This window comes from Lepisosteus oculatus, chromosome 14 (assembly GCF_040954835.1).
Source record: "Lepisosteus oculatus isolate fLepOcu1 chromosome 14, fLepOcu1.hap2, whole genome shotgun sequence".
Taxonomy (NCBI): domain Eukaryota; kingdom Metazoa; phylum Chordata; class Actinopteri; order Semionotiformes; family Lepisosteidae; genus Lepisosteus; species Lepisosteus oculatus.
The window spans coordinates 38450206-38471618 of NC_090709.1; the positions used below are offsets into that span (position 1 = coordinate 38450206).

At 55.2% G+C, this 21413-nt stretch overlaps 1 protein-coding gene across 1 annotated transcript; it reads left to right on the top strand.

Annotated features, from left to right (window-relative positions):
- The first annotated feature begins 3834 nt into the window (after window positions 1-3834).
- rgl2 (ral guanine nucleotide dissociation stimulator-like 2) lies at window positions 3835-18831 on the top strand. Its single transcript, XM_069198480.1, has 20 exons — window positions 3835-3853; window positions 4083-4243; window positions 5447-5506; window positions 5922-6008; window positions 6708-6874; window positions 7314-7376; window positions 8007-8194; window positions 8288-8403; window positions 10766-10981; window positions 11484-11587; window positions 12130-12214; window positions 12322-12381; window positions 14549-14635; window positions 14737-14769; window positions 15854-15975; window positions 16056-16148; window positions 16233-16326; window positions 16500-16727; window positions 17441-17555; window positions 18134-18831. The coding sequence occupies exons 2-20, from the start codon at window positions 4094-4096 to the stop codon at window positions 18319-18321; spliced, it is 2256 nt and encodes a 751-aa protein (XP_069054581.1). The 5' UTR covers window positions 3835-3853; window positions 4083-4093; the 3' UTR covers window positions 18322-18831.
- Window positions 18832-21413: the final 2582 nt, after the last annotated feature.

Sequence of the window (21413 nt, forward strand, 5' to 3'; positions counted from 1 at the left end):
TGAACCACATTAAACTACTGTACCTCACACTGTACTGAACCACATTAAACTACTGAACCTCACTCTGTACTGAACCACATTAAACTACTGTACCTCACACTGTACTGAACCACATTAAACTACTGCACCTCCCTCTGTACTGAACCACATTAAACTACTGCACCTCACTCTGTACTGAACCACATTAAACTACTGTACCTCACACTGTACTGAACCACATTAAACTCACTCACACTGTACTGAACCACATTAAACAACTGCACCTCCCTCTGTACTGAACCACATTAAACTACTGTACCTCACACTGTACTGAACCACATTAAACTACTGCACCTCCCTCTGTACTGAACCACATTAAACTACTGAACCTCACACTGTACTGAACCACATTAAACTACTGTACCTCACACTGTACTGAACCACATTATACTCACTCACACTGTACTGAACCACATTAAACTACTGCACCTCCCTCTGTACTGAACCACATTAAACTACTGCACCTCACTCTGTATTGAACCACATTAAACTACTGTACCTCACTCTGTACTGCACCACATTATACTCACTCACACTGTACTGAACCACATTAAACTACTGAACCTCACACTGTACTGAACCACAGTATACTCACTCACACTGTACTGAACCACATTAAACTACTGCACCTCCCTCTGTACTGAACCACATTAAACTACTGTACCTCACTCTGTACTGAACCACATTAAACTACTGAACCTCACTCTGTACTGAACCACAGTATACTCACTCACACTGTACTGAACCACATTAAACTACTGAACCTCACTCTGTACTGAACCACATTATACTCACTCACACTATACTGAACCACATTAAACTACTGCACCTCCCTCTGTACTGACCACATTATACTCACTCACACTGTACTGAACCACATTAAACTACTGTACCTCACACTGTACTGAACCACATTAAACTACTGAACCTCACACTGTACTGAACCACATTAAACTACTGTACCTCACACTGTACTGAACCACATTAAACTACTGAACCTCACACTGTACTGACCACATTATACTCACTCACACTGTACTGAACCACATTAAACTACTGAACCTCACACTGTACTGAACCACATTAAACTACTGAACCTCACTCTGTACTGAACCACATTATACTCACTCACACTGTACTGAACCACATGAAACTACTGAACCTCACACTGTACTGAACCACATTAAACTACTGAACCTCACACTGTACTGAACCACATTAAACTACTGAACCTCACTCTGTACTGAACCACATTATACTCACTCACACTGTACTGAACCACATGAAACTACTGAACCTCACACTGTACTGAACTGGGGTCACCCTGCTGACCGAGAAGAGATCACCTCCAGGACCTGCGCGTCAATACATTGAAACCCCCCTGGCCTTGACCCATCATGGCCTCCTGATCACCCCCCTCTCTGAACTGGCCTCACCCCTCTGCTCTCCTCCCCCTGAGAGCTGCTGTGTGTGAGAGGACTGGAGCCTCACGCAGGTGGGGTACACACTGGTGGAGCAGGAGGGGATCCCCGTTACTGTCCAGAGCTCCGAGGGGAGAGCCCAGAGAAGAGCTGCAGAAGTTTGATTATTGTTGTGGACGGACAGCTCCCAGCGGTGCAGCAGAGGGCGAGAGAGCACGCAGGTGTTCATCACGCCCCGCTGTTCTTTCTTAGTGATGAAAACCGTCAGCCTGGGCAGCCTGCTCTTCTGGACCGCGGGGATCCCGGTCCCGGGGGCGACACACCGCCCGCCCGCCTGCGAGGACTCTCCGGGTTCGCCTCCAGTAAACTCGGGGAGGGGCGTGTATGGGGGACGCTGTGTTCCTGGCGGCGTGTTTGAAGCCTGCTGTGCTGTGTTTTGTTTTGTTTTTTTATGTACCCCAGCGACACAGATGGAGCTCCTCGCGGAAGAAGAAAGGTCTTCCCGGTCTGGTGTTCAGGAAGTGACACCGTTACAGTTGCAGAGAGAGTTGCAGGGGGGACCGCCGACACTCCGTCTGCGGTCGTCGGACAGCGGGGGGCACCCGCACGCTGCCTCACACGCACCCGCACGCAGCCTCACACGCACGCACACGCTGCGCGCTCAGGAACAGTGACTTGGAGAGAGAGTTTCGCCACACACCCCCACCCACACCCACACCCACACACACCGCGCAGCCCTGCGAGAGAGCCGGCTCCAGCAGGCGGGGAGAGAGAGACACACACACACGTACGCACGCACGCACGGCCAGCGGGCCAGCGGGGCGGAAGTGGCCCCGTGTGGAGACGGAGAGACGGGGAGACGCAGGACTGGCACACCGACAGCGGGGCATGAGCGCAGGGCGGGCCGGCGCCGGGGCTCCGCGGGCTGACGGGCGAACAGCTGTTCCCGCAGCGGCCGAGACTGACCTGGGCTGAGAGGACAGAGCAGCCCCGCCGTGAGAAACCCGTCTGTGTGAGTGTGTGTGAGACAGACCTGTCATTGTGAGAGACCTGTCTGTGTGTGAGTGAGAGAGAGAGACCTGTCTGTGTGTTCGTCTAATGTCTTTATTAATGTTCATCAGGCTGGACTGACTGACTGTTCTTCACTGGGATTATAATCAGACTCCACTGACACTGACAGAGCAGTCTGACACTCTCCAGGCTGGACTGGACTGGGAGCTGGATTAGTTCTTCACTGGGATTGTAATCAGACTCCACTGACACTGACAGAGCAGTCTGACACTCTCCAGGCTGGACTGGACTGGCTGGACTGGGAGCTGGATTAGTTCTTCACTGGGATTGTAATCAGACTCCACTGACACTGACAGAGCAGTCTGACACTCTCCAGGCTGGACTGGACTGACTGGACTGACTGGACTGGGAGCTGGATTAGTTATTCACTGGGATTGTAATCAGAATTGTAATCAGTTACAAAGAAAGGTGTATTTCTCTTCCTTCTCCAAGAGCTGGAGGTGTGTTTGTTTAGTATTTGCATGTTGGCCGAAACTGCAGAGAGAGAGAGAGTCAACCGGTTTAATGCAAAGTAGAGAGAGAGACAGGGAGTGTTTTCTTTGTGTTTCTCCTACTAAATATACATATAAACACACACTGGCTGAGTGTCTCAGCAGAGAGAGAGCAAGGAGAAACAGACCCTGATGAAGGACAGGCTCAGTGACCACAGCCTGGACAGACACTGGACACAGGCAGACCTGACTACACAGAGAGGACAAGCTCAGTGACCATAGTCTGATAGACACTGGACACAGGCAGACCTCACTACACAGAGAGGACAGGCTCAGTGACCACAGCCTGGACACAGACACTGGACACAGACAGACCTGGCTGTCCAGAGAGGACAGGCTCAGTGTCCACAGCCTGGACACAGACAGACCTGACTACACAGAGAGGACAGGCTCAGTGTCCACAGACACTGGACACAGGCAGACCTGGCTGTCCAGAGAGGACAGGCTCAGTGACCACAGCCTGGACACAGACACTGGACACAGGCAGACCTGGCTGCCCAGAGAGGACAGGCTCAGTGACCACAGCCTGGACACAGACACAGAACACAGGCAGACCTGGCTGTCCAGAGAGGACAGGCTCAGTGACCACAGCCTGGACACAGACACTGGACGCAGGCAGACCTGGCTGTCCAGAGAGGACAGGCTCAGTGACCACAGCCTGGACACAGACACTGGACACAGGCAGACCTGGCTGTCCAGAGAGGACAGGCTGTGCTCCCACTGCCAGCGGGGAGAAATAGAGACTTTCTGCTGCACTGTGAGAAGCACTCTGGGATCTGACAAACATTCCTCAGTGTCAATCAGTGCGTCAATCAGTGCGTCAATCAGTGTGTGAGTCTCAGATAGTGTGTTAATCAGTGTTTCAGTGTGTCAGTCAGTGCATTAATCAGTGTGTGAGTTTGTCAGTGTGAGTGTATCAGTATGTTAGTGTGTCAGTCAGTCATTGTGTCTGTGTGAGTGTGTCAGTCAGTCAGTGTGTGAGTGTGCGATTGTGTCAGTGTGTCAGTGTTGTCATGTCTGTCCGCTAACTCCCTTTGTCCTCTCCCCCTGTGTCCGACAGTGGTATGAGCCATGCTCCCCCGCCTGTGGAGTGGTGGTACGGACCTCCCGGGAGGGGAGGAGCCTCAGGGCGTGACCCTCAGTGGGTACCGCCCCCTGGAGACGCCGGGTGAAGGGAGGTGGGCGGAGCCAGGCGGCTGGACGCAGGCGGACACGCCCCCGGTGAGTTCCCCGTCTCACAGCCAGGGGTCAGACCCGAGCTCCCCGGATCTACCCCACGACACACAGCCCGAAGTAGGGAGAGGGATTGAGGAAGAGGAGGGAGGGGTCAGAGGGTGGACGTGAGGTCACGGCTAGTTCCTGCAATTGTCCACACTGACAATGGCACTTCCTGAACCCAGAGCACTGAGAGACGGGCAGGGAGACTTCCTGTATAAAACAGCCCAGTCCCGTACCTTATAACCCAGTCCAGTGCTCTCCATCCCAGCCCAGTGCCCTCTGAACCAAAAGAGAGTCTCAGGGGTTCAGACAGAGAGACTCAGGGGTTCAGACAGAGAGACTCAGGGGTTCAGACAGAGAGACTCAGGGGTCAGACAGAGTCTCAGGGGTCAGACAGAGTCTCAGGGGTCAGACAGAGTCTCAGGGGTCAGATAGAGACTCAGGGGTTCAGACACTCAGGGGTCAGACAGAGAGACTCAGGGGTTCAGACACTCAGGGGTCAGACAGAGAGACTCAGGGGTTCAGACAGAGAGACTCAGGGGTTCAGACAGAGACTCGGGGGTTAAGGCAGAGACTCAGGGGTTCAGACAGAGAGACTCAGGGGTTCAGACAGAGAGACTCAGGGGTCAGACAGAGAGACTCAGGGGTCAGACAATGAGACTCAGGGGTCAGACAGAGAGACTCAGGGGTTCAGACAGAGAGACTCAGGGGTTCAGACAGAGAGACTCAGGGGTTCAGACAGAGACTCAGGGGTCAGACAGAGAGTCTCAGGGGTTCAGACAGAGACTCAGGGGTCAGACAGAGAGACTCAGGGGTTCAGACAGAGACTCGGGGGTTAAGGCAGAGACTCAGGGGTTCAGACAGAGAGACTCAGGGGTTCAGACAGAGAGACTCAGGGGTCAGACAGAGAGACTCAGGGGTCAGACAATGAGACTCAGGGGTCAGACAGAGAGACCCAGGGGTCAGACAGAGAGACTCAGGGGTTCAGACAGAGTCTCAGGGGTTCAGACAGAGACTCAGGGGGTCTCCCAGGCCCTGCAGAGCAGTCTGATTCCTGCAGGCTGTTCTGAGGTTCAGGCTGCTCAGGAAGTGCAGGTCTGGTCTTGTCCGAGGTAGCCCTGTCGCGCTGACGTCACTGGGGCTGCGCTCTTCCTGGATATGAGCAGAGCACCGACACACAGGCATGATCTTCCCTTCTGTTCTCAGACTGGACACAAACCGGACCCTGGGCACATGAAGACCACCTGGTACTGTCCACTGGAGCCGGTAAGAGTCTCTGTCTCTGTCTCTGTCTCTCTCTCTGTCTCTCAGTGCAGTGTTCATGTACTGGAGTGTCCAGTCAGTGTGTCTGTATGAACCCCTCTCTCTCTCAGTGCAGTGTTCATGTCCTGGAGTGTCCAGTCAGTGTGTCTGTATGAACCCCTCTCTCTCTCAGTGCAGTGTTAATGTACTGGAGTGTCCAGTCAGTGTGTCTGTATGAACCCCTCTCTCTCAGTGCAGTGTTCATGTACTGGAGTGTCCAGTCAGTGTGTCTGTATGAACCCCTCTCTCTCTCAGTGCAGTGTTCATGTACTGGAGTGTCCAGTCAGTGTGTGTGTATGAACCCCTCTCTCTCTCAGTGCAGTGTTCATGTACTGGAGTGTCCAGTCAGTGTGTGTGTATGAACCCCTCTCTCTCTCAGTCCTCAGCTGTGTCGGAAGTAGAGGAGGAAGGTCTTATCTACACTGTGGTGGTGAAACAGCAGCCCAGTACCTCCAGTGGGACAGGGGTGAGACTTATATGACTCTTCTGTTGTGAAGTGATCTGCAGTTACCCATAGTCAGGGACAGAGGGCGCTGTCCACATTGTAAGACTGTGTACAATCTGAGACACAGGCCCTGCCTACACGTCAGTATCTTCAGAGAGATCATTAAAATATGTGAGAACTGCATCTCTCAGTGTGCGCTGTGTATACCCCTCTCTCTCTGTGTGTGTGTATTAACCCCTCTCTCTCTCAGTGTGTGTATTACCCCTCTGTGTGTGTGTGTGTATTAACCCCTCTCTCTCTCAGTGTGTGTGTATTAACCCCTCTCTCTCAGTGTGTGTATTACCCCTCTCTCTGTGTGTGTGTATTAACCCCCCTCTCTCTTAGTGTGTGTGTGTATTACCCCTCTCTCTCTGTGTGTGTTTATTAACCCCCCTCTCTCTCTCAGTGTGCGGGTGTGTTGACCCCTCTCTCTCTCTCAGTGTGCGGGTGTGTTGACCCCTCTCTCTCTCTCAGTGTGCGGGTGTGTTGACCCCTCTCTCTCTCTCTCAGTGTGTGTGTGTGTTGACCCCTCTCTCTCTCTCAGTGTGTGTGTGTTGACCCCTCTCTCTCTCTCTCAGTGTGTGTGTGTATTAACCCCCCTCTCTCTCTCTCTCAGTGTGTGTGTGTATTAACCCCCCTCTCTCTCTGTGTGTGTGTATTAACCCCCCTCTCTCTCTCCAGCCCGCAGTCTCGCGCTCCCAGTGTGTGAAAGGTGGCACCGAGGAGAAGCTCATCCTGCACCTCCTGCGCTCCTTCGCCCTGGGAGACCCCTCCTACGTCCCCATCTTCCTGTCCACCTATCGCACCTTCACCACGGCGCAGAGGGTCCTGCAGGTCCTGGAGCAGAGGTGACCCCTCGTTCCCCACCCCCACCCCCCTCTGTGTACAGCAGAGCCTCCTGTCCTGACTGGGGGAGCTCACCCAGCTGTGTGTGGAGAGAAGCCAGGGTATTGGCTTCAACCACAGGGCTGGGCAGCCTGTTCCCCACCCCCACCCCCCTCTGTGTACAGAAGAGCCTCCTGTCCTGAGTCAGTTCAATTCAATTCAAGGTGCTTTATTAGCATGGCCGATGGGTACAATCAGCTTTGCCAAAGCAAATGAAAGTAATGATATTTACATTAAAAAAACAAAAAATAGAAGTAAAATAAAATCTAGCAGTGCCAGGCGAGGGATCTGCAGCCTCGTCGCCCCCTGCTGGCCAGGGCTGCAGGCCTCATGCCCAGCCTGAGGGATTGTGGGATCAGCGGTTCCGAATTTCCTGTTTCAAACCTCCTGTTTGTGTTGCAGGTTACAGTGCCACCTTGTGGAGAGACATGAGACCAGCAGACAGGAGCAGCTTGATTTTAATACGTGAGTCTTTCTAGTGCAGTGTTAATGTGCCCTCTGTCAGGGTGTCTGTGTGAACCCCTCTCTGTCTCAGTGCAGTGTTCATGTACTGGAGTGTCCAGTCAGTGTGTCTGTATGAACCCCTCTCTCTCTCTCAGTGCAGTGTTCATGTCCTGGAGTGTCCAGTCAGTGTGTCTGTATGAACCCCTCTCTCTCTCAGTGCAGTGTTCATGTACTGGAGTGTCCAGTCAGTGTGTCTGTATGAACCCCTCTCTCTCTCAGTGCAGTGTTCATGTACTGGAGTGTCCAGTCAGTGTGTGTGTGTATGAACCCCTCTCTCTCTCAGTGCAGTGTTCATGTACTGGAGTGTCCAGTCAGTGTGTGTGTATGAACCCCTCTCTCTCAGTGCAGTGTTCATGTACTGGAGTGTCCAGTCAGTGTGTCTGTATGAATCCCTCTCTCTCTCAGTGCAGTGTTCATGTACTGGAGTGTCCAGTCAGTGTGTGTGTATGAACCCCTCTCTCTCTCAGTGCAGTGTTCATGTACTGGAGTGTCCAGTCAGTGTGTCTGTATGAACCCCTCTCTCTCTCAGTGCAGTGTTCATGTACTGGAGTGTCCAGTCAGTGTGTGTGTATGAACCCCTCTCTCTCTCAGGGCAGTGTGCTCAGTGTTCAGTGCCTGGCTCAGTGGTTACCCAGAAGACTTCCTGTCCCTGCGTGACCCCTCACCCCTGGACCGTCTTGCCTTTCTAATGCCCCGCGACTCCGCGGGATGCGAGGTCAAAGGTCGCATTGTGAACCTGGCGGAGGAGCTGAGGAGGAGAGGGGGGGCCCCGCCTGCCGGTGAGCGCAGCCTCGTCTCGTTGACACCCCGCCGGTCAGTGGCCCCGCCTGGCTCGCTGCCTCGCTCACACGGCTCTGTCCTCCCCTCCTCAGGCAGCGAGGGCGCCCTCCCGGTGACCTCTGACCCCCTGCCCCCCGACTTCGACGTGACCACAGTGCTGGGCTTCCCAGCCGAGCTGATCGCTGAGCAGCTGACCATGATTGAGACTGTGAGTGAGCTCTCTCCTGTGTCTCCTGTCTCTCCTGTGTCTCCTGGGTCTCCTGTCTCTCCTGTGTCTCCTGTCTCTCAGGGGCTGTTTGTCAAGGTGGTGCCCCATCACTGCCTGGGCTCGCTGTGGTCTCAGCGCTGTGTCTCCTGTGTCTCCTCTGTCTCCTGGGTCTCCTGTGTCTCCTCTGTCTCCTGTCTCTCAGGGGCTGTTTGTCAGGGTGGTGCCCCATCACTGCCTGGGCTCGCTGTGGTCTCAGCGCTGTGTCTCCTGTGTCTCCTGTGTCTCCTGTGTCTCCTGGGTCTCCTGGGTCTCCTTTGTCTCCTCTGTCTCCTGTCTCTCAGGGGCTGTTTGTCAAGGTGGTGCCCCATTACTGCCTGGGCTCGCTGTGGTCTCAGCGCTGTGTCTCCTGTGTCTCCTCTGTCTCCTGTCTCTCAGGGGCTGTTTGTCAAGGTGGTGCCCCATCACTGCCTGGGCTCGCTGTGGTCTCAGCGCTGTGTCTCCTGTGTCTCCTCTGTCTCCTGTCTCTCAGGGGCTGTTTGTCAAGGTGGTGCCCCATCACTGCCTGGGCTCGCTGTGGTCTCAGCGCTGTGTCTCCTGTCTCTCAGGGGCTGTTTGTCAAGGTGGTGCCCCATCACTGCCTGGGCTCGCTGTGGTCTCAGCGCTGTGTCTCCTGTCTCTCAGGGGCTGTTTGTCAAGGTGGTGCCCCATCACTGCCTGGGCTCGCTGTGGTCTCAGCGCTGTGTCTCCTGTCTCTCAGGGGCTGTTTGTCAAGGTGGTGCCCCATCACTGCCTGGGCTCGCTGTGGTCTCAGCGCTGTGTCTCCTGTCTCTCAGGGGCTGTTTGTCAAGGTGGTGCCCCATCACTGCCTGGGCTCGCTGTGGTCTCAGCGCTGTGTCTCCTGTCTCTCAGGGGCTGTTTGTCAAGGTGGTGCCCCATCACTGCCTGGGCTCGCTGTGGTCTCAGCGCTGTGTCTCCTGTCTCTCAGGGGCTGTTTGTCAAGGTGGTGCCCCATCACTGCCTGGGCTCGCTGTGGTCTCAGCGCTGTGTCTCCTGTCTCTCAGGGGCTGTTTGTCAAGGTGGTGCCCCATCACTGCCTGGGCTCGCTGTGGTCTCAGCGCTGTGTCTCCTGTCTCTCAGGGGCTGTTTGTCAAGGTGGTGCCCCATCACTGCCTGGGCTCGCTGTGGTCTCAGCGCTGTGTCTCCTGTCTCTCAGGGGCTGTTTGTCAAGGTGGTGCCCCATCACTGCCTGGGCTCGCTGTGGTCTCAGCGCTGTGTCTCCTGTCTCTCAGGGGCTGTTTGTCAAGGTGGTGCCCCATCACTGCCTGGGCTCGCTGTGGTCTCAGCGCTGTGTCTCCTGTCTCTCAGGGGCTGTTTGTCAAGGTGGTGCCCCATCACTGCCTGGGCTCGCTGTGGTCTCAGCGCTGTGTCTCCTGTCTCTCAGGGGCTGTTTGTCAAGGTGGTGCCCCATCACTGCCTGGGCTCGCTGTGGTCTCAGCGCTGTGTCTCCTGTCTCTCAGGGGCTGTTTGTCAAGGTGGTGCCCCATCACTGCCTGGGCTCGCTGTGGTCTCAGCGCTGTGTCTCCTGTCTCTCAGGGGCTGTTTGTCAAGGTGGTGCCCCATCACTGCCTGGGCTCGCTGTGGTCTCAGCGCTGTGTCTCCTGTCTCTCAGGGGCTGTTTGTCAAGGTGGTGCCCCATCACTGCCTGGGCTCGCTGTGGTCTCAGCGCTGTGTCTCCTGTCTCTCAGGGGCTGTTTGTCAAGGTGGTGCCCCATCACTGCCTGGGCTCGCTGTGGTCTCAGCGCTGTGTCTCCTGTCTCTCAGGGGCTGTTTGTCAAGGTGGTGCCCCATCACTGCCTGGGCTCGCTGTGGTCTCAGCGCTGTGTCTCCTGTCTCTCAGGGGCTGTTTGTCAAGGTGGTGCCCCATCACTGCCTGGGCTCGCTGTGGTCTCAGCGCTGTGTCTCCTGTCTCTCAGGGGCTGTTTGTCAAGGTGGTGCCCCATCACTGCCTGGGCTCGCTGTGGTCTCAGCGCTGTGTCTCCTGTCTCTCAGGGGCTGTTTGTCAAGGTGGTGCCCCATCACTGCCTGGGCTCGCTGTGGTCTCAGCGCTGTGTCTCCTGTGTCTCCTGTCTCTCAGGGGCTGTTTGTCAAGGTGGTGCCCCATCACTGCCTGGGCTCGCTGTGGTCTCAGCGCTGTGTCTCCTGTCTCTCAGGGGCTGTTTGTCAAGGTGGTGCCCCATCACTGCCTGGGCTCGCTGTGGTCTCAGCGCTGTGTCTCCTGTCTCTCAGGGGCTGTTTGTCAAGGTGGTGCCCCATCACTGCCTGGGCTCGCTGTGGTCTCAGCGCTGTGTCTCCTGTCTCTCAGGGGCTGTTTGTCAAGGTGGTGCCCCATCACTGCCTGGGCTCGCTGTGGTCTCAGCGCGATAAGAAGGGCCAGGAGGGGGCGTGTCCGTCAGTCCGGGCCACAGTCCGCCAGTTCAACCGGCTGGCCAACGCCGTCACGGCCTCCTGCCTTCTCAACACCAGCCTGCGGGGGCAGCAGAGAGCCAGGCTGCTGGAGAAGTGGATCAGTGTGGCCGAGGTCTCTGTGTGTGTGTGTGTGTGTGTGTGTGACTGATCGCTCTGTGTGTGTGTGACTGATCGCTCTGTGTGTGTGTGTGTGTTACTGATCGCTCTGTGTGTGTGTGTGTGTTACTGATCGCTCTGTGTGTGGTTGTGTGACTGATCGCTCTGTGTGTGGTTGTGTGACTGATCGCTCTGTGTGTGTGTGACTGATCGCTCTGTGTGTGTGTGTGTGTGACTGATCGCTCTGTGTGTGTGTGTGACTGATCGCTCTGTGTGTGTGTGTGACTGATCGCTCTGTGTGTGTGACTGATCGCTCTGTGTGTGTGTGTGTGACTGATCGCTCTGTGTGTGTGTGTGACTGATCGCTCTGTGTGTGTGTGACTGATCGCTCTGTGTGTGTGTGTGACTGATCGCTCTGTGTGTGTGTGTGACTGATCTCTCTGTGTGTGTGTGTGTGTGTGTGTGTGTGTGACTGATCGCTCTGTTCTTGTTACTGTTCTGAACTGTCTCGTGTGCAGGAGTGTCGAGCGAGGAAGAACTTCTCCTCTCTGTACGCCGTCATCTCAGCACTGCAGAGCAGCCCTATTCACCGCCTGAGGAGGACCTGGGCAGAGACAGACAGGTCTGTGAGCAGAGCACACGCCGAGAGACAGACAGGGCTGTGAGCGGGGCACACGCCGAGAGACAGACAGGGCTGTGAGCAGGGCACACGCCGAGAGACAGACAGGGCTGTGGGCAGAGCACACGCCGAGAGACAGACAGGGCTGTGAGCAGAGCACACGCCGAGAGACAGACAGGGCTGTGAGCGGGGCACACGCAGAGAGACAGACAGGGCTGTGGGCAGGGCACACGCCGAGAGACAGACAGGGCTGTGAGCAGAGCACACGCCGAGAGACAGACAGGGCTGTGGGCAGGGCACACACAGAGAGACAGACAGGGCTGTGAGCAGAGCACACGCCGAGAGACAGACAGGGCTGTGAGCAGAGCACACGCCGAGAGACAGACAGGGCTGTGAGCAGAGCACACGCCGAGAGACAGACAGGGCTGTTAGCAGGGCGCACGCAGAGAGACAGACAGGTCTGTGGGCAGAGCACACGCCGAGAGACAGACAGGTCTGTGAGGTATAATAATGAAGAAACTGACAGATACGATTCCTCTGTGCAGGGAGGCTGTGCGCAGCTATGAGGAGCTCTCCAACATCTTCTCGGAAAAAGACAACTATTCCCAGAGTCGGGAATTACTGAAGGAGGTGAGGGCGTCTGGCTTTGAGCAGTCAGAGGGGCCACTGCGTGTTCAAGCACAGCTGCACACAGCGCACTGAGGATGACCTAAACACCTTTCCGCTGCGTCTTTCAGGAAGGAACTTCGAAGTTCGCAAACCTGGACACCAGGAAGCACCAGAGGAGACGGACAGGGGTGAGAGAGAGGAGGACAGTGTGGGGTCCCCCTGGGGCACACCCCACTGGACCTCTGCACATGGAGATCTGTAGAAACATCCTCCGTGTGCAGAGAAAAACACCTAACAACGGGTGCAGGGCCGAATTAGGCCAGTACCCACTATTGATAAACATACAGAAAAGAATATTAAAGTATTGGCTACACCTAAAAAACAGCGACCAAAATTCCTACCACCACAAAGCCCTGCTGAGCCAAGAGCTGAGCCCAAAACAGAGCCCCCTGAGCCAGCTGGTCCTGAGGCTCACCGACCTGAGCCACACCGACACTAACCAGCCTCAGGACAGCACTGCTAGAGCACCACAACCCAGACTCAACCACATCACAGCACAATACACACAACTCACAACCAGCCTCAGGACAGCACTGCTAGAGCACCACAACCCAAACTCAACCACATCACAGCACAATACACACAACACACAACCAGCCTCAGGACAGCACTGCTAGAGCACCACAACCCAGACTAAACCACATCATAGCACAATACACACAACACACAACCAGCCTCAGGACAGCACTGCTAGAGCACCACAACCCAGACTCAAGCCCATCACAGCACAATACACACAACACACAACCAGCCTCAGGACAGCACTGCTAGAGCACCACAACCCAGACTCAGCCACATCACAGCACAATACACACAACACACAACCAGCCTCAGGACAGCACTGCTAGAGCACCACAACCCAGACTCAAGCCCATCACAGCACAATACACACAACACACAACCAGCCTCAGGACAGCACTGCTAGAGCACCACAACCCAAACTCAACCACATCACAGCACAATACACACAACACACAACCAGCCTCAGGACAGCACTGCTAGAGCACCACAACCCAGACTCAACCACATCACAGCACAATACACACAACACACAACCAGCCTCAGGACAGCACTGCTAGAGCACCACAACCCAGACTCAAGCCCATCACAGCACAATACACACAACACACAACCAGCCTCAGGACAGCACTGCTAGAGCACCACAACCCAAACTCAACCACATCACAGCACAATACACACAACACACAACCAGCCTCAGGACAGCACTGCTAGAGCACCACAACCCAGACTAAACCACATCATAGCACAATACACACAACACACAACCAGCCTCAGGACAGCACTGCTAGAGCACCACAACCCAGACTCAAGCCCATCACAGCACAATACACACAACACACAACCAGCCTCAGGACAGCACTGCTAGAGCACCACAACCCAGACTCAGCCACATCACAGCACAATACACACAACACACAACCAGCCTCAGGACAGCACTGCTAGAGCACCACAACCCAGACTCAAGCCCATCACAGCACAATACACACAACACACAACCAGCCTCAGGACAGCACTGCTAGAGCACCACAACCCAAACTCAACCACATCACAGCACAATACACACAACACACAACCAGCCTCAGGACAGCACTGCTAGAGCACCACAACCCAGACTCAACCACATCACAGCACAATACACACAACACACAACCAGCCTCAGGACAGCACTGCTAGAGCACCACAACCCAGACTCAAGCCCATCACAGCACAATACACACAACACACAACCAGCCTCAGGACAGCACTGCTAGAGCACCACAACCCAGACTCAACCACATCCCAGCACAATACACACAACACACAACCAGCCTCAGGACAGCACTGCTAGAGTACCACAACCCAGACTCAAGCCCATCACAGCACAATACACACAACACACAACCAGCCTCAGGACAGCACTGCTAGAGCACCACAACCCAGACTCAACCACATCATAGCACAATACACACAACTCACAACCAGCCTCAGGACAGCACTGCTAGAGCACCACAACCCAGACTCAGCCACATCACAGCACAATACACACAACTCACAACCAGCCTCAGGACAGCACTGCTAGAGCACCACAACCCAGACTCAACCACATCACAGCACAATACACACAGCAATATCTCACACACTGGGACACACATACAAATACACACTGCAATGTTACAGGACCCTGAACAGACATATACAAGTATGTCTTAGTGCTGGTGTGTGTGCCTGTCTCCGACTCCCTGTCTCTCTCCCCGATTCCCTGTGTGCCTGTCTCCCTGTCTCTCTCTCCCTCAGACAGCACCTCGGGGGACTGTCCCCTACCTGGGCACCTTCCTCACTGACCTCACCATGCTGGACACCGCTGTCAAGGACCGGCTGGAGGTGAGTCAGGCCGCGAGACAGACCAGTGGAGAAGCACACAGAAAGTGGCCAATGGCTGTTACCTGTCTCCGAGCTCTGCCCTCTGCTCTCTTCTCTTTCAGAATGGATACATCAACTTCGACAAGAGGCGCCGGGTGAGTCTGAGAATCTCTCTCTCAGTGCAGTGTTCATGTCCTGGAGTGTCCAGTCAGTGTGTCTGTATGAACCCCTCTCTCTCTCAGTGCAGTGTTCATGTCCTGGAGTGTCCAGTCAGTGTGTCTGTATGAACCCCTCTCTCTCTCAGTGCAGTGTTCATGTCCTGGAGTGTCGAGTCAGTGTGTCTGTATGAACCCCTCTCTCTCTCAGTGCAGTGTTCATGTCCTGGAGTGTCCAGTCAGTGTGTCTGTATGAACCCCTCTCTCTCAGTGCAGTGTTCATGTACTGGAGTGTCCAGTCAGTGTGTCTGTATGAACCCCTCTCTCTCTCAGTGCAGTGTTCATGTACTGGAGTGTCCAGTCAGTGTGTCTGTATGAACCCCTCTCTCTCTCAGTGCAGTGTTCATGTACTGGAGTGTCCAGTCAGTGTGTGTGTATGAACCCCTCTCTCTCTCAGTGCAGTGTTCATGTACTGGAGTGTCCAGTCAGTGTGTCTGTATGAACCCCTTTCTCTCTCAGTGCAGTGTTCATGTACTGGAGTGTCCAGTCAGTGTGTGTGTATGAACCCCTCTCTCTCTCAGTGCAGTGTTCATGTACTGGAGTGTCCAGTCAGTGTGTGTGTATGAACCCCTCTCTCTCTCAGTGCAGTGTTCATGTACTGGAGTGTCCAGTCAGTGTGTGTGTATGAACCCCTCTCTCTCTCAGTGCAGTGTTCATGTACTGGAGTGTCCAGTCAGTGTGTGTGTATGAACCCCTCTCTCTCTCAGTGCAGTGTTCATGTACTGGAGTGTCCAGTCAGTGTGTGCGTATGAACCCCTCTCTCTCTCAGTGCAGTGTTCATGTACTGGAGTGTCCAGTCAGGGTGTGTGTGTGAACCCCTCTCTCTCTCAGTGCAGTGTTCATGTACTGGAGTGTCCAGTCAGTGTGTCTGTATGAACCCCTCTCTCTCAGTGCAGTGTTCATGTACTGGAGTGTCCAGTCAGTGTGTCTGTGTGAACCCCTCTCTCTCTCAGTGCAGTGTTCATGTACTGGAGTGTCCAGGTGGGCAGTGTTGTATATTAACCCCTCTGTCTCTCTCTCTCAGGAGTTTGAGGTTTTGGCTCAGATTCGGCTGCTTCAGTCCTCGTGTAAGAACTGCTCTTTCACCCCCAGCCCTCCCTTCCTGCAGTGGTACACCTGTGTGCCCCAGCTGACCGAGGACCGGAGGTACAGTGTGTCCTGACCCCTGGTCACCCTCCCCCTGACCCCTGACCCCTGACCCCTGACCGTGAGCCTCTGTCTTTCAGCTACCAGCTGTCCTGTCAGATCGAGTCCTCCAGTGACCCTGCTGTCCCAAGTCGAGTCCTCAAACCCACCCTGGTGATCACGCACTGCGCTGAGTGAGTACAGACCGCTGTCTCCCTGGCGTCTCCTACTCCGCTGCAGTGTTCAGGAACTGTGTTCAGGAACTCTCTCTCTCTCAGCCTTCTCTCCTCAGTGGCCAGTCCTGGGTTCGAGTCTGAAGGCTCCTTCGACTTCGGTTCTCCTGTTAACCACCTCCTGACACGACTGGCCAAGGTGACCTCCTGTTGACCGACTGACCGGACTGATCGAACCGACTGACCGATTTACTGACGGATCGAGTGACCGATGGGAGTTCGTGAGGCTGCAGGGGTGTCTGAACTGTGCTTTGTGTTCAGACGGCTCCCTGACTTCCCAGTAACCTGCTGGCCTTGTCCTCCGTGTTGCAGCACATGAAGTCGCCCTCGGTGTCCTGTCTGGATGTTGACTCCTCCCCTCCCCCCGTCGGCCCCGCCTCCGCCATGTTGAGCCCGCCCCCCGCCAACATCAAGTCGCACCGACGTTCCGCCTCCTGCGGCACAACCCCGCCCACAACAGACAAGGGGGCGGGGCCAGATATAAGGATCATCAGGATCGGAATGGACCTCCAAGATGGCAACATGTATCGCAGTATACTGGTACAGAGCGACTAATACAGACCCCAGAGACACTCCTCACACAGAGAGAGGAGTCCAGACCCTCACACAGACCCCAGAGACACTCCTCACACCGAGAGAGGAGTCCAGACCCTCACACAGACCCCAGAGGCACTCCTCACACAGAGAGAAGAGTCCAGACCCTCACACAGACCCCAGAGGCACTCCTCACACAGAGAGAGGAGTCCAGACCCTCACACAGACCCCAGAGACACTCCTCACACAGAGAGAGGAGTCCAGACCCTCACACAGACCCCACAGACACTCCTCACACAGAGAGAGGAGTCCAGACCCTCACACAGACCCCAGAGACACTCCTCACACAGAGAGAGGAGTCCAGACCCTCACACAGACCCCAGAGGCACTCCTCACACAGAGAGAGGAGTCCAGACCCTCACACAGACCCCAGAGACACTCCTCACACAGAGAGAGGAGTCCAGACCCTCACACAGACCCCAGAGACACTCCTCACACAGAGAGAGGAGTCCAGACCCTCACACAGACCCCAGAGACACTCCTCACACAGAGAGAGGAGTCCAGACCCTCACACAGACCCCAGAGACACTCCTCACACAGAGAGAGGAGTCCAGACCCTCACACAGACCCCAGAGACACTCCTCACACAGAGAGAGGAGCACAAATCTGGTTCAGACTGTGCTGTGTATGAGCTCTGTGCTGGTTCTCTGTTGGCTCAGGTGACGAGTAACGACAAGACCCCCTCAGTTGTCAGCACGGCCCTGGAGAAGCACGGTCAGGACCCCTGCCAGGCATCCAGCTACGAGCTGGTCCAGCTGCTGGCCGAGGGGAAAGGTGAGAGAGGGCACTGGGCCCAGCACATCTCTCGCAGGGTCTCGGACTCTGTAGGGAGTCCAGTGACCACTCAGCCCTGTGAGTCTGTCCAGTGTGCAGTGCAGTGTGGTCAGTGTCAGTGAGCCTGTCCAGCGCAGTGTGGTCAGTGTCAGTGAGCCTGTCCAGTGTCCAGTGTGGTCATTGTGCCTGTCCAGAGTCCAGGGTGGTCAGTGAGCCTGTTCAGTGTGCAGTGCAGTGTGGTCAGTGAGTGTGTCTGGTGTGGTCAGTGGCAGTGAGTGTGTCTGGTGCAGTGTGGTCAGTGAGCCCATCCAGTGTCCAGTGAGTGTGTCTGGTGTGGTCAGTGGCAGTGAGTGTGGCTGGTGCAGTGTGGTCAGTGAGTATGTCTTGTGTGGTCATTGGGCCTGTCCAGTGTCCAGTGTGGTCAGTGAGCCTGTTCAGTGGGCAGTGCAGTGTGGTCAGTGAGTCTGTCTGGTGCAGTGTGGTCAGCGAGTGTGTCCAGTGTGGTCAGTGAGCCTGTCCAGTGTCCAGTGTCCAGCGCAGCGGTCAGTACCGTCTGACCCGTGCTGTTCTGTCCCTAGAGCTGACCATGCCGGCCTCAGGGAACGTCTTCTACGCCATGACGCCGTCCAGCTCTGACTTCCTGCTGCGGAGACGCGGCGCGGCGCCGGCCCAGGGGGTCCGGCCAGGGGCCAGCGAGGGCGGCGGCGGCGGGACCTTCCCCCGGATCCGGGCCCAGGGCCGCAAGCTCGTGCGCGCCCTCTTCTGACGGACCGCCGAGCGCATCCCGGCTTCTGTACACAGAGGGGGGCGGGGGTGGGGAACAAGCTGCCCAGCCCTGTGGTTGAAGCTGATACCCTGGCTTCTCTCCAGACAGGAAAGGACACACTACTGTACACAGAGGGGGGCGGGGGTGGGGAACGAGCAGGGTGAGCTCCTCAGGACAATTAACTACTGTGAACGTGCCGCAGCGGGATCGCTGGAAATCGGTGGGCCCAGGCCGATGACCAGGCAGCTGTGAGGCTGAAGGAACATTTTCATTTTACTGGGCAGGGAAACTCCGACCACCTCAAGCAGCTCGACCAAAACGACGACGCCCCCCGGTGTCTGTCCCCGAAACGGGACGAAGTCTTCGCGCTCCAGACGGCAGAGGCCGAGCGCCGGCGTGCCCGGAGCAGCAGAGCTCGGGCCCCCAGCCGGCCTGCGCTGCTGCAGGCAGGAGAAACCGGCCGATTTCCTTCCTGAAAAAGTGATTTTTATTAAAGGTTCACTGTGAGAACTCCTGCCGCCTGTGGTTTTAACGATCTGCGGTTTGTGCCGTTTGTCCCCGTGATCAGAGTCGCCGTTTCAGTGTGAAACTTCTCGGGAAGGAGAGTCTGACTGAGGGAGGGAGAGGAGCTGCAGTAACAGCACTTCTCCACCGGAGGGCAGCGTGTGCGTCTGTGAGCAGAGGCCTCCTGCACAGATCCTCCCCTCCAGCTTCTCCACCCTGACGACCCCCATTAAATCTGGTTGCAGGGTTGAGTAGTTGAGTAGGTGAACCCCTCCAGCTTGTGTTCATTTATATGTCATGGTGCGATAAAACAGTGAGTCAACTGGTCTTGGGGAAAGTTACAGTCTCCAGCCTCAGCCTTTTTCTCGCTGGGACTGGCCTGGTGCAGGCCCTCCTGAATTACATTTCCCAGCAGGCCATGGGGGAGAAGGGTGGCCAACGGACTGCCTCCCCTGGGTTGATGAGGGACAGGTGCTGTCAGTTCAAGCCTGCTACCAGAGTGGAGAAGGAGGGGGGGTGGTGTCAGAGCTCAGTCTTTGTTTGGGAGAAGAAAATTCATTCTCACAGTGCACTGCCAGAAGCTGAGACGAAGGTATATAATTATAGTAAGGATCGTTATTGTTAATGGGGGAAAATAAGGTGCCATCCTGCGTTTTTATTAAGAAGGATGCCTGTCGTCTCAGGGCCTGGTATCTTTTCACCTTCTGCAGCTGCTCTCGGTACAGATTCCTCTTGAGGCAGCAGCTCTTGCTCTCTGTACCTGTGATGCGTCTCCACAGCAGTTCGCCAGAACTACATTACCCAGAAGGCACTGACCACTGCCTCCAGGCAGCTGACCAGGTGGAGAAAGGCGATTGGTCGGCGGGGATTTAAAAAGCAGGAAGTGGAGTCTCCCAGTGTTGCTGCAGACGGAGCAGAGACCTGCTGGAGCTGGGAGAGCCAGTGGAAGAAGGAGCAGATGGAGAAGAAAGGTTGTGGGTCTGAACTGGTTTCACAGCAAAGCCCACCACTCTCCTGCACACAAGGCAAAACCAGCATTTCACCTCCCTCGGAATTGAGCCCAGTTCCGCAGGAGCTGTTTGTTTAGCTTTAGGCAGCATTTCAACAGTCTGGAGTAGTTTGTTTGCACTCTAGTTCTTATCCCTAGTGAAACAGAGTGGGAGGTACCTGCTGCTGCTCTGTCACTCCACACTCCTGCCAGGGGGAGAGGAGTCAGTCAGGAGGATCAGCTGTTCTGAGCCCCAGGCAGCAGAGTCGCTGGCTGACCAGAAGCTGAACCCAGCAGTGTTTCAGCTCAGAGAGGACAGCAGGCCTGTCCTGTCCCCGTGTCCAGCAGATCTGGGCCTAGTTGACAACCCCAGCCCCCCTCTGCAGCTCTCAGGACAGACTCACTCACAGCCACAAGGTAAGGAAACACAGGGCTCTTTATTCACAGTGCAGCACACAAGACTCCAGAAACCACAAGACAAACCCCTAGTTCGTACCTGAGCTCTAGCTGGACGTGCAGCCAGCTTCACCAGACCTCCTCCCCCTGACACAGCTCAGCTCTGCAGCTCTTCCCTCCTGCTCTGCTCAGCACAACTGCTCTCTGTCCCCAGCAGCACCAGACTGAAAGCCTCCCCTCCTGCCTTTTAACTGTCTCCCCACCAATCGTCTTCCAGCAGTGAGGCAGGTGATTGTGGGGGAAGACTGTTCCGCTCGGCCTTCTGGGGAATGTAGTTCAGACAAGAGCCGCTGTCTCGCCTGGACCTGCGGCCCTCTTACAGTGTGGACAGGGAGTGGTGCAGGAGAGCTGTGAGACCAGATTGTTGAGCTGTTTTGTGGTCTTTCTGACTTGAGATGAAAAGCAGAGGGGTAATGGATTAATCTTCCTGGATGGCAAGACAAATCAATGTACTTATTGATGAGTGAAGAGATTGGGGCTGTGTGGTCCTGTAGTTCAGAGGATCTGGCCACAGGCTTGTCTGTTTGTGGTTGTGGGTTCAAATCTGAATGAATCAGTAGTTTTGTTTTTGAAGACAGTGTTAGTATCAGTGATAGATTGATCAGTGAAGAACTGGGAGCTGTTTACTGTGTGTCCTGTAGTGTGAAGGTTAATGCTGTGGACTCTGAGCTGTGTGGCTGTGGGTTCAGTTCCCACTGAGAGTGAGACTTTTATTGTACTTCAATGGCAGAGAGAGAGAGAGAGAGAGAGAGAGAGAGAGAGAGAGAGAGAGAGAGAGAGAGAGAGAGAGAGATGCATTTGGCTTCACTCATCCACAGTAACAGGGTGATAAGTGAAGAGGTGGGGTCTGTGTTTGTGTGGCTCTGTAGTGAAGAGGTCAGGGCTGTGGGCTCAGAGCTGAGTGGTTGTGGGTTCAAGTCCTGCTGAGACCTACAGCTTGTTTTGGGTTCAATTCTTACCCACAGTTCCAGGTTGATAAGTACAGAGACTGGGGTTGTGTCTGTGTGGATCTATAGAGCAGAGGGCTAAGTCTCTAGACTCATAGACACCTGGTTGTGGGTTCAAGTCTGAGAGAGACCTGTTGCTTATTTAAGTTTAATTCTTCCCCACAGTAAGAGGGTGATAAGTACAGAGACTGGGGCTG

Excerpts from the sequence above, each read along its gene's own strand:
- rgl2 (XM_069198480.1), top strand. The coding sequence starts at position 4,094 with ATGCTCCCCCGCCTGTGGAGTGGTGGTACGGACCTCCCGGGAGGGGAG. Across the intron at positions 5,507-5,921 it reads GGTACTGTCCACTGGAGCCG|TCCTCAGCTGTGTCGGAAGT; the intron begins GTAAGAGTCTCT and ends TCTCTCTCTCAG. Across the intron at positions 6,009-6,707 it reads GTACCTCCAGTGGGACAGGG|CCCGCAGTCTCGCGCTCCCA; the intron begins GTGAGACTTATA and ends CTCTCTCTCCAG.